This window comes from Lagopus muta, chromosome 9, assembly GCF_023343835.1.
Source record: "Lagopus muta isolate bLagMut1 chromosome 9, bLagMut1 primary, whole genome shotgun sequence".
Lineage (NCBI taxonomy): Eukaryota > Metazoa > Chordata > Aves > Galliformes > Phasianidae > Lagopus > Lagopus muta.
The window spans coordinates 17,975,712-17,987,968 of NC_064441.1; the positions used below are offsets into that span (position 1 = coordinate 17,975,712).

General features: G+C 36.9%; 1 protein-coding gene across 4 annotated transcripts in view; it reads left to right on the forward strand.

Annotated features, from left to right (window-relative positions):
- NMNAT3 (nicotinamide nucleotide adenylyltransferase 3) overlaps positions 1–12,257 on the forward strand; it is a 31,050-nt gene that overhangs the window by 17,708 nt on the left and 1,085 nt on the right. The window contains exons 3-6 of one of the 4 annotated variants that reach the window (XM_048954389.1): positions 1,778–1,961; positions 4,996–5,105; positions 8,186–8,574; positions 11,115–11,941. In XM_048954389.1, coding sequence (XP_048810346.1) covers positions 1,778–1,961; positions 4,996–5,105; positions 8,186–8,574; positions 11,115–11,144 — 713 coding nt within the window. In that variant the 3' untranslated portion in view covers positions 11,145–11,941. Of the gene's footprint in view, positions 1–1,777; positions 1,962–4,995; positions 5,106–8,185; positions 8,973–11,114; positions 11,943–12,257 lie in introns of those variants that run through there. The other 3 variants (XM_048954390.1, XM_048954387.1, XM_048954388.1) reach the window with 3 other exon arrangements.

Sequence of the window (12,257 nt, forward strand, 5' to 3'; positions counted from 1 at the left end):
ATGCATATATGGGGGACAACTAGGCCCCAAAGAACTAAGGTTCTTGAACCCTGGAAGAAACAAATTGTTCTCATCTAATCTGTTATTTGTAGTTAATTGTACTTTAATGTGTAGCTTTAACAATAGGTTTTAATTAAACATCAGAACAGGCAATAAGACAGAATTCACAATTGAATGCAATTGATAGCATTCAGAAGGAGTACAATGTGAAGGTAATTCTGACTCAAGGAAAGTTTGAAACTGCCTGGAATGATTTATGGGGCAAGCAAGAAGGTGGTGGAACGTAATGATTTGTTCTTTGTGTGCTGCCAAGATTCAAGCACATATTTGAACATGTGAACTCTTGAATTACAGAAGAGGACACAAGTTACCAGAGTCAGTAATTTGGGGCTGTGCACCTGTATTTTTAGGTTGTAGATTCTTGTGTGTTCTGCTTGGATAGAGCTGGATTTTCAATCACCTCAAACTCTTACCGTCTTTGATTTTCAGTACCTGAAGTGGTAGCCGTCTTGCGGTTTTTCTCGTTCCGTTGGTTTCATTTCTTACCTTACTCTATTGACCACTTTGCCTATACTGAAAATGCTTTTAAAACAAAGGATGGGTTAGGCTGTCATTTTCATAGGAGACAGGCTTGCAAATCCTATTGGAATTTAATGTTCTTTAAATTTCATCTCCCTTCTTTTGAAAATTGTATCCCTATTTTAGAAAAATTAATTTGTAATTTTTAATTTAAAAACATTGAATTATCATGTCCTAATTTAAAAAAAAAAAATTGAGTCCAGGGCAATCATTTTCATTATGGAGGACTAGAGGGAACTTGTTGCATTCTGAGTTTCTTTGCTGAAACAGAATTAAAAAAAAAAAAAGATACTTGAGTACCATATGTATGGTGGTTCTTTAAAATGTATGTGTTGTATTAGAAATCCTCTGTTTCAGTTGTTTGTTTGGAACACCTCTTCCCTTCTCACAGTTTAAGGGAACAACTCTTATCAGTACTTTATTTCTCTGATTAACTAAAATTACATTTTTCTAGTTTTGTTTCCTGAGAGAAACCCAGAAATGCAAATTGTAACAGAGTTTGTATGAATGTCTACTTTAGAATAGTGGGAAAAATATAGGCATATTTTCAAATTTAATTAACACTGTGAGATACAAGGGGTTTTTAGTGTCAGCTCAGCTGATGTTTGGATGATAGATTTCTAATCTTAAATCCCATTAGTCCACCTTTGTTTTTGAATCATCTTATTTGTCTGACTTGCATTAATTACATCACAATATGCTGTAATTATTGCTTTAGTGCTATGGAGAGGCACAATGATTTTGATAAACAACAAGCAGCAGGCACTTAAGAACGGAGCATTGGTCAGTTAAGTCATCCATTATTCTGGCTGACTAAAAGCTGTACTGCTACAATTATTGGAATATGGAATTTCATTCTACCCAGCAATTTGGATAGTTTGTAACAGAAATTATAAATGTCTCTGCTTGCTTTAAAATTGCATGTTTACCTCTCCTTTTATTTTGTCTGGAATAAACACATTGGTGGTATTTATGAGCAGCTCAGAGAAACAGCCAGCTTGTTTTTCAATTCTTTTAAATTGCTGTTTTCTTATTAGAAACATGACTTAAATCTGGTTGTTCACAGCTCCCTGTAACTTTGAAGTTAAGCATGCTTTTAAGAAGAGATTACATTAGATGAGCTCTTGATATTCCATCCATTCTAAATTTTCAAAATGCTTATCAATGACAATATGACTATTCTTTTCCTTTCTGGAAGGAAGATACCAAGTGATTGAAGGCATAATGTCTCCTGTCAATGATGCCTATGGAAAGAAAGGCTTGGTTTCAGCAAGGCATCGGATAGCAATGGCCAAATTAGCACTGGAGACATCTGATTGGATTCGAGTTGATCCATGGGAGACTGAGCAGGAGTCATGGACAGAGACAGTAAAAGTGTTAAGGTAACTGAACTGTTTTTTCTTTGTTATGAATGTCTGACTGCTAGAAATCTGAGCCTGTCAGATCAATGCACGGAATTTGTTCATATAAAACATCCAAGCAAAGCAGAACATGTCTGTTTATGGTATCACCTCTTAGGAGGTGGCAGTGAAAAATTCATGTCCCTTTCCTTTAGAAGGGACGTCCTAATCATTATTTCCCCATTTTGAGTCTTTCATTTCCTAGAGCAAAGCAGATAGGCTTTGCCCAGACCAACACGATACCCCCAAGTACTGCTCTTTTGCTAAGTCAGTAGATGCTGTGTTGAAAGCCTTTGACAAGAATGGGCCCTGCAAAACTGCAGTCATTGAAAGGGTTCGGCATGCAGAGTGCTTGACTCTCATGTTACTTCTGTGGTTTTTAACTCTCTAACTAGGTAACAGAGAGATCTTAATCCAAAATTACAGGAGTTTACAAACAATGTATTAAGATAGCTAATTCTAGGTTAGCTGTCTTGGCAATACTATGCCTACAGGTTTATCTGTTCACACTTGATTAAAATTTCTTATCAACTCTAATGCCATGTTAAACCCTAGTCCATATCTGCTCTTCGAAATGAGTGAGTTTGCTGCTACTGTGCTAGAAGGAAAAATGAAGGAACTTGCCTGAAACCTGCCTTGAAATGTACTTTTTTTTTCTATAAGCTTTATCTTGATAACACATGCAATATGTGGCAAGGTATAAAAACAAACTTCCTTTGCTGACCACCTTTGGAAACACATGTACTGTGAAAAAGTAAAAGACTTCAAGAAAGCATTCTTCAGGAAAGCAAGCATGCTGTAAGAAGCATTAATTAGTTCTCATTCCTGCCCACACTTTTACCTTACTTTCTGACTGGAAACAGAGAAAACAGAACTTATTCCAGAGACAAAGCTCATATTAGAGAAGCAGTACGTTAATGAAATGGCATGGCTAAGAGATTGGGTCTTATGTTGTAACTGTAACGCTCGTATAATTTCTTAAAATGCCTCCTGTTACCAGTGTTTTGAATTGTACACTTCAGCAGAACTTCGTGTTCTGAAAGTAGTCATGAATGGCCTCTTCCTAAGTACTACTTCTAAGTGTGATGAAACTGTCACTTTCCATCAAAATCTTTGGACTTTGCAGAGACTAACAAATAGTTTTGGCACAAAAGAATTTTAAGCACCAGAGCTGTATCCTGCTTGTGGAAGCATCGTTAGTTGCCTGTTACTTTAGGTGAGCGTGAAAATTTCGGAGGCTGTCCCTAGGCTGTTTTGTTTTGTTTTCTTAAAACAATGAAAGGTAGCATGATAGAGCTATTTCCTCACCAGCTGCCATGGCTGAATATTCCTAGGCAAGGAAGAGTATTTTTAATATCCAAAGAACTGCATTCACTCCTCTTGTGGTGCAAATGTAATTGCAGTAAAGATAGACATTTTTTGAATTCCAAGTTAATTCATACTATGTCTTGCCCAACATGTTCTGCTGAGTTGTGCTTGTGATTTAATTATATAGAAACTGAAAGTTTCATACAGACTTCAGAAAATGCTTGATAAACTGACAGATTGGCTTGTCCTTCTTGATATCTCTTTCAAATAACATAATTCTCCCCACCTCAGCATTTGAAACGCCTGCTGAACAGACCTTTTGGCAGTTAAGATTTTGCATTGCTTGTGCTGTGAGTCCTGCAGTGAGTTCCTTGCCAAAAAATCTTGGTTTTGAATCGAGGCCCAAGAATGTCAATCCATGACATGAAGTTAGTGTACTTGACTATACATAGCATCAGCCTGTTTACAAGAAGGCAGGATTAAAAATAGAAATGTAGGAAGGCTCAGGCCAAGCTACTGCTACCTACTTTCTCCTGCCATATGTCCCACACCCCTTGTCTATTCAGTTCCCTTAGCCAATGGCTGAGCAACAAAAATGACTGCAGATAATTATGCAGCCTGGCTAGCTGTATATTCTTGGCATAATTGCAAATTATTTCTGTGGCTCCAAGTGTGATTTGAAGAAATCACTTAAAATCACTAAATTAATTCCTTAGGCCAGACATTCAGAAGATATCTACAGTTTTGTACGCATTCTGAATTTGGACAGAGTTAAGGGCAGAGCTGTACTCTAGAGCCCACAGGCTCTGTTTTGGTACAGCTGTGTGAGACCTCACAGTCACTTTGGATGTGTAAATACTAGGCAGATGTGATGCTGGCGTGAGTCCTTGGCTGTGCCAATTAACGTGAGCATTACATAAGCATGGCTTATGACAGGGCAAGCCAGGGCCTGTTTTACTCAGGCAAAGCTTTGCTGATTTGAAGAGAGTGGAGATGTATGGATGTAAAATTGGTGCTTGCCCTAAGAATGTAAGAAGGCACCACTACCACAGGGTGATAGTACACAGAGGGACACCAAGGATTTGGAGCAGCGAAAGAGTGAAGTGAAACTTGGAAAAACTGATGAAAGGATCCTCGTGAACCTGAATTCAGTGAATTAAGAAGCATACTAAGTGTGCAAAAATCTTGAGCTGTGTAATTTGAGTTTCTTTGAATTGTGATTAATTTAAAGCATACAGTTGAAACTCAGGAAATGTATTTCTAGTGGAGAAGAGGATGAAAGAACAACAGTACTTCCTCCTGAATGCTTTTAAAGAGCATGTGTTACAGAAATACTGTTTCTGAGGAGTTGTATTTAATAAATTAAGTACAGTGATTCAAGTGTGAGTTAATGTGTTTTCAAGCACAAACCTACACAGTGCTTTAAATTCAATGTTGCTATAAAAATTTCCGTAAGGGTAGAATTTCAAAAACAAATTGGAAACCAGAATGTCATTACATAGATTGCTCATGGATTGTGCAGAATTTAATGACGCTTCTACTTCATGGTAGAACAAATATAGTGATTTTTTTTTTTTTTTTAACAAACTGTATTCAGATCCAAAGTGCATAAAAGCAGACTGTGTTCTTGAATCTGAAAGTGCCAGGTAATCGCTTTGTGCATCTCTGAGAGGATTATCTCACACAGAAGCCTTTATTTTTCATGCAGGCACCATTACAATGAGTCAGTCAGACTGCTCCAGTCCAAGAAGGAATTTGTGAAAAACAAACAGCCCACAGAAAGATCTACAGGAAATTTCATTTCTTCCCAGTGCTCAGGTTGGTTCATAAATGTAAGCAAAATCTACTTTAGCATTAAAACAATGTCACTTTATGGAACTGGATGAAATTTAACATGGTAGCTGGGAAGTTCTAATGATTGGGGTGGTTGAGGCTACCTGCCAAGAACAAGCTACTCCTGCAAGACTGCTTGTGTTGTTACTTTGTAGTAAATGCCACGTAATAAGGGGATTTCCACAACTCTTCCCCAACAAGAAGATTTATTTGGGGTTTGTATTAATTTTTGGTTTTATAAGCGTCTCTTTAGCTGTGACCCTGCTGTTTTGCAATATAGAGTATATTAATAAAGAACGTTGATATAGGGATTATTTGTCATTGCTATACAGTTTACTAAGTATATGGCTGCAATACCAGTGATCCTAATGCACTGATTATGTTTTGTTTTCTTAACTACATTTCTAGATAGAAAAGCTTCCTTGACATTAGACTTATGACAGATTCTGTGAAGTCTGCTTTGGCTTTCTTATTTTATCTGGTTCCCTAACTTCCTTAAAGTATGGGTGGATCTCTGATGTTCTAAACTACACCTTTAGTGTTGTAACACTTGCACTTGAATAATCTATTTGTTACTTGTGGTTACATTTAAGTTTTTAAAGTATGGGCTGCTGTAGCATTAGAGATGGAAGAGAAAGTCTGTGGTGTTCAGGCAGCAGCTGAATCTTGCCTGATGGAATTATTGTTGACAAGTGTAAGTCACGTTTTTCTCCTTACCACATTGAGGAAAATTAGTGTAAAAGTACATAAGACTATTTTGATTCTCCATTATATAAAATTTCTGGGTATCATTTTCTTTAGCTTTTTGAGTTTTGTAGCATTTTCTGTTTAAAAAAACAAAACCTTACGAAGTTCAAACAGATCTGTCTTTCCTGTTAAGTTTCTTGGTTTAGAATCAATCAGTCATCAGCATAGGTTTTTTTCTGACGTCAAAAACAAAAGGTACAGCAAAGCTGAATGAGAAGAAGGACTGGCATGAAATATATCTCCCTGTCTAGAGCACAGTGCCTGGATTTTTTTCTATTTGTATTCTACCTGACAGCTATTTCCAGGGAACAATCTGTTAGTGTGAACAGAAAAATGTCCTGCAACCTGTTGCTGCTTTCCTTTTCTGCCTGCAGCACTTTGTCAGACTGAGCCACAATATGGGCTTGGTTATGTAAAACACACCACGGAAAAGGAATGGAACAGATTTTTCCACTTTCTCTGGTTGCTTGCAATGGGCTGGAGGGAAAGATCGAGTGCTACTGAAAACTCCAGAATGGGGTTCAGTTTCTTCTTTCTCAAAAATGTGTTGGTTAGCACAGACTTTCTAATGGCAGGCAACTGTCACCCTGTTTCCTCTATCACAAAAACTCTTCTATAACGCCACGTGAGGGATCAGTGAAATCTGTTGAATCAGGCTTTTCTCTGGAGTTTGCAGGAAGGTTCTTCTATATAAATGAAGCTTTTGCAAAGATCAGGTTGAATTTCATGGTGCAAAATTCCATGGCATACTATTTTTCTACTAAATATTTTCTTGCTGAACTACAAGATTCCCTTGTATGGTGCTGACTCATTATTTTTCCATATACAAAAATCAGGTAATTTTAGTACGTATTGCACATAAAAAGGCTCATTAAGGACATGTTTAGAACACTTATTATGGCTTTTTAAATTTAGATTAACTTATTGATGCTATCCATTCAGAACAACATAGGACTTGGACTTTTTCATTGTATTTTTCAACATCTGAGCTCTAAATATTAGAAACAACTAAAACTAGTTTCTTCTGGTTATTCCTGTATGCTGTGATAGCCTATAATGCCTACAGTACCCTGGAAAAGTCCTCAGAGAGCTCAGAATTCACCTCTGGTCGAAAATTTTGTTATGGGAGCATAAAATGGGGATAGCCTTACTGAAGGAATTAGGTGTTAGATGTCCATATCTTCACTTGAGCATTCAATCTTTGTTCTTATTTAAAAGTAGCATACTAACTAGTGTAAACAATGGCTAAGCATTCAAATAAAACCACTGTATTACAAATTGCTTTGAATAGACTTCATATATACATTTATATGTATCTAATGTTTGTTAAAAGCTCCTCTTAGCTCTTCATATGTTGCTCTGGTAAGATTTGCTGTTCCGCCTTGATTCATGAAGTACAGCTTTGCATGCAATATTTTCCTAATTACAAGAGATGGTTAACTGTCTTCCTTTCATTTAATACTGATTTCTCTGCACCTCAAGTCTTAGTTGGTTCACATGGCCAGCTTTGCTGTCACCTTTCAAATCATTTTCCCTGGTGCAATCCAACAGCAGCTGTCCTTAGACCTTGCCCATTCTTAAGTCCAGGTACTTTGATTTTTTTTCCACTTCAGCTTATATCCTCTTTCCCCCTGTACAACACTGCCCACCATTCTTGATTGAGCTATGCTGATAAAGAAAAAACAGCAAAAATTTCCCTGGTTTAAGACATGCAATATCCTGAAATTAAGGCTATAGTACTTTTCTAAAAAGAAATGAAGAGCAGCTGTTTGGTCTTTGTCCCCAGATTGTTACTTAGCAAAGTGTCCTTAAAGGGCCAAAGACACATTCTTGTTGGCACAGATGTGGAAATTCTTTTTGTAGAGCTTCAAATCTCTTAAATTAGTTTCTAGTTTATGTAGGACTTTTCCTTTTGGGTTTCTACATTGGATTGAATCTACTGTTATATGAATCCTATCATTTTCTGATCATTCATCAGCTATTGGAAGTACGGACATTATTTTGGCATTTAACTCCCTTGTTGCCTGGTCTTTTATGCCAAAATGACTCTTTTGTTTGTTCCTTGCCCTTCTCAGATTGGTTGAGTAGAGGAATCATTTTCTCCTTTAGTGCAGCTTTGAGTGATGAAGTAGGTAGGGTAATTAATTGTGACCAGACACTTCAAACCCAAGCTAAATCATTCCTGTAGCCTTTTGAAGGAAAATTGTAGTAAAAGATAAATATTTGATGATAGTAAAACAATTGTAAGTATAATTTTTCTAATCTTCCAGTAAAACTGAGCAAGAATAGAAATCCCTTATTTCTTCTTGTCTTTCTAGTTACACCGGAACTAAAGCTGCTCTGTGGGGCTGATTTTCTACATACGTTTCAGACACCCAATCTCTGGAAGAAAGAGCACATCCAAGAAATCTTAGAACAGTTTGGTTTGGTCTGTATAAGCCGTGCTGGCTCTGATCCTGCTCAGTACATCAATGAATCAGAACTTCTAACTAAATTTCAGCACAATATCTTTCTAGTGAAAGAATGGATTCAGAATGAAATCAGTTCAACACAGATACGCCACGCCTTGTGCAGAGGATTAAGTGTAAAATACCTCATACCAGATTCTGTCATAGCCTACATTGCTTACCATAATATCTACACTGAAGAAAGTGAGCGGAAGAATGAAGGTGACTTGCTTCAGCCTCTGAAGTTGCATAACACAGCGGTAAGCCCGCTGAATGACAGATGCCCATAGTTTGTGAAATGGACAGACGTGACCTTTTCTTCATGAGAAGCTCTTGAAAGATGTTTCTTCTTGATAAGGGGGAAATATATCAGCCCAAAACTTCCTGAGTTTATGGTGTTTTAATTTTTTTCTTGCGAGCTGTAGTGCTTCATAAAATCAGCACAGTCAGTTGAATACCATAAAAACAGAAATAAGGTTTTAGCAATAAATGATAATCTTCAGTCATATTTAAAGGTTGAACATAGTGCTTTCCATATTTGGAATTCCTTAATCTTATGGACAGTTTAAGGATGAAGATGTCTTATTGTTCTGAAGCAGCAAATTGACATGAACAGCAACTTCCCTATTTTCCTTAAAAATAAAAAAAAAAAACCAAACTCCTAAATGTAGACTTAGGACCCCAAATTTCTGTTTCTAAAGAGTGTAAGGTAAGCTACAAGTGCATTTGTTTGGCAGATAGGAGAAGTTGAAATAAAGCAAGTGCTTTAAAAATTAATGCACCATTCATATCAGTTTTAAGCCTCCTGATTTACAAATGAAAGACAGTCTCTGTCCCACTACGTGAAGTGGATTTCTTTGTTTCTCAGATCTGGAGTCTATAGCATATTATCTATTCCAGAGCCTTGTTGATCATGTGTCCTAGAGGACTGTAGAACATTAACCCTCTTTTAAGCAGTAAAAAAAAAAGTTTCTGATGTTCTTGGTCACATTTTGAGGTAAATCAAAATGTAGTTGTTTTCCACTGATAAATGTAATGCTTTCTTGCTGCATTTTTGGATGTATAGCAATGCAAAATAAAAGGAAAAAAGAAAAACCTCTGAAAAACAACAAAAGCATAACACCAAAAGCTAAAAATGGCCATCTTCCCAAGTAATATTAAAATGCATCCGATTTTTCATAGATCAAATTTGTGTCATATAAAACATATACCTTGTCTTTTTCTACAGGTGACTTCACTTTTGAATGATATGGAAAGGTGTTACCAAACTAAAGAAACCAAAACATTTTTTTTGTTCTACAATAAGTAATTCTCAAAAATGTTACTTGCTCTAGGTACATCTCTTTGTAAAGAAAACTATTAATTCAGCATAATGTTTTAGTAAACAAGTAAAATGGAAAAAGTACAGGTCTTGTTCCAGAATAGAGGGTACTTTGATAATAGTGGCATGGAGCTCAACCTGTACCATTTGAAAAGGCATGGTAGAAAACATGAAATATCTAAGAGACTTTCTTAGTATTTGGATGCAAATGCTAGCCAGACGAATCTATTCTCTTGTGCGTAGGTTGCCTAATTTGATTCTGTCTCACTCACTTTCTAACAGGATGCCTTCAGCTATCCTGTGAGTTAACAGCAAGCTCTGGAGGATTGCTCTACCTTTGGTTTTTCTTACATTTGGGAAAGAGAAAGGAAAACAGGCAAAGGCCTGACTGTGGGCCTCATGTAGCTTCTTATTTTACTTAAACAGGACTGCATAAAACCATGATATACTAGAAGAGTAGATTCAACAGACACGGAGAACTAGCTACTCACTTGTCTGAAAGAGAGTAGCTGCTACTACTTCACACTGAATGAGTGCCAGCACTTGACATTTTCTGTATTGCCACTAAAATGCAAATTGTTTTCTAACCTAAGAGTACACATTTGGCTCAGAATTAATAAAATATAGGTAAGTATGTTTGGGAAGTGTCATAACTTGCACTGCTGAAATCAGCATACAGACTTCAAGGACTTTTGGTCTAATGTACTAGAACTACTTGGATATTATCCCTTTGAAATAAAGAACTCTGCTCATGTCGGATTTCTCTGTACTGGATAAAGATGTAAACAAGGGGGCATACCCAGCTTGGTTTAAGGCATCTTATTTGTGGAAGGGAAATGCTTTCAGTGTGTACTTCAGGTTATTCAAGTCAGGCTCCTACTTGGCCAGTCTTGGACAAGCCCTCCTTTCTTCCATTGGTTCTATAAGGATATTAACTTTCTAATCACAGCATCTACAATAGCTATCCATGTTTGGTCAGCCTGTGTTTTGGAAGTGAATTTTAAAAGACGGCAAAGGAGGAAGTTTGTCCTTAAATAATTGCTCACTCCATCCATACTCTGGGATTGTGCAGAATTCAGTTAATGTAGCTCGGTAAGGATAAGATACTCCATCTTTATGGTTGGCAATTACTTTTCTAAATCATTAGATGTGAAATAAGGTTGTAATAAAGTGATGTGTGGAGGCTAAAGCACCCTAAAACAATACAGTATAGTTAGTATTTTGGAATGCACAATGGTTGTATCTACCAACACGACATTTGTTCAGCTCCCTGCAGAAGGGTATCTTTCATGGGAGTAATTGAACTGAATAGGAGTTTTGTGCTCTTATTCTGAATTCTCAGTGTTTTCCCTTAGAATAAAACTATCAGTACCCTTTCCCTGAAGTAGCTCCAGAAGGAAAAAATGTGAGTTATAAGATAGTTGTTGCATATTGATGTCAGCTAAAATGTTAGGTTGTGCTTCTATCTCTTCTTTACAGCAAGGAAGAGAGCTGCTTACTGCAAAGTGAATAGAGATCTTCAGGCTTTCAAACTTAAAAGGGTGTAAGAAGACAGCCTAATTTCTTCTGTACTTTTGTGTTTGTACACAAAGGTAAAGCAATAATGCTTTTTGAATCTCTTATAAAGCAAATGTTCCCTTGCTCCCTGCAGGTCATGTTAGTTAGGTACCTTTATATTGCCAACACAGATTTCTGTTATATGATAGATACTTTCTGCTAAAATCCCAAACCTGTGGCATTTCAATATCTTTGTAGATAAGAATTTTCTCTCCTAGTCTAGCGGGATTTGTTGCTTACGTATGTCTTATATTGTTTGATTCTAACTTTTGGAAGCACTGGATGCAATATACAAGTAATTTGTTTGAGTTGCTTGCTTCAAGTTGGTGATTGCTCTTATCCTTATGTAGAGGAAATGCTAAGTCAGAGCCTGAAACAATGATTGAGCACCTGAAAAGAGAGGCAGGTGCATGCAATGTACCTGAGCGACCAGAAGAATGGAGCCAGGATCCACCCCTTTCCAGACTTCATTTAAGGGTTGGCAGTAGAGGTGAGGCATTTCTTGCTAGAGATCCTTGCCTACCTGAGGCTTTCCAAAGGTGAGCAGCTCTTTTCCTTCATTTCTGCATTTGCAGCTGCTGCACGTGGGTCTGTTGTCATTTGCTGCATCCTAAGACTTTGCCACCCTGCTATAATCGCAGCACTTTCCATCCCATTATAGCTTTACACCTTAAAACAGAATGCAGTTTTTTTTAGCTTTAAGAGTTTCTTGTTTTCAATCACTTACTAGTATTATTTAAAAAATATATATATACATTATTTATTTAGGAAACAAATTATTGCTGTAAAGGCATATGAGAAGTTAATGTCTATGAAGTGCTACTTCTTTGCTCCAATGTTGCTTAAATTAACTGAGAGTGTGCATTCTGTTGTGATGCACTATTTATTCACGTATGGAACTAACCACTGCTGCTTATGTCTAAATGCCCCTTTTTGAATCCTCAGCTGCCCAAACAACTCAACAGGCAGAATTAAGGAGCTCACGGAATAAGTTAATGCAGACACAAATTGCTGTATGAGAGTTCTTAGGCCTTCTTTTCCATAAAGAAGGCATAAAATAGATGG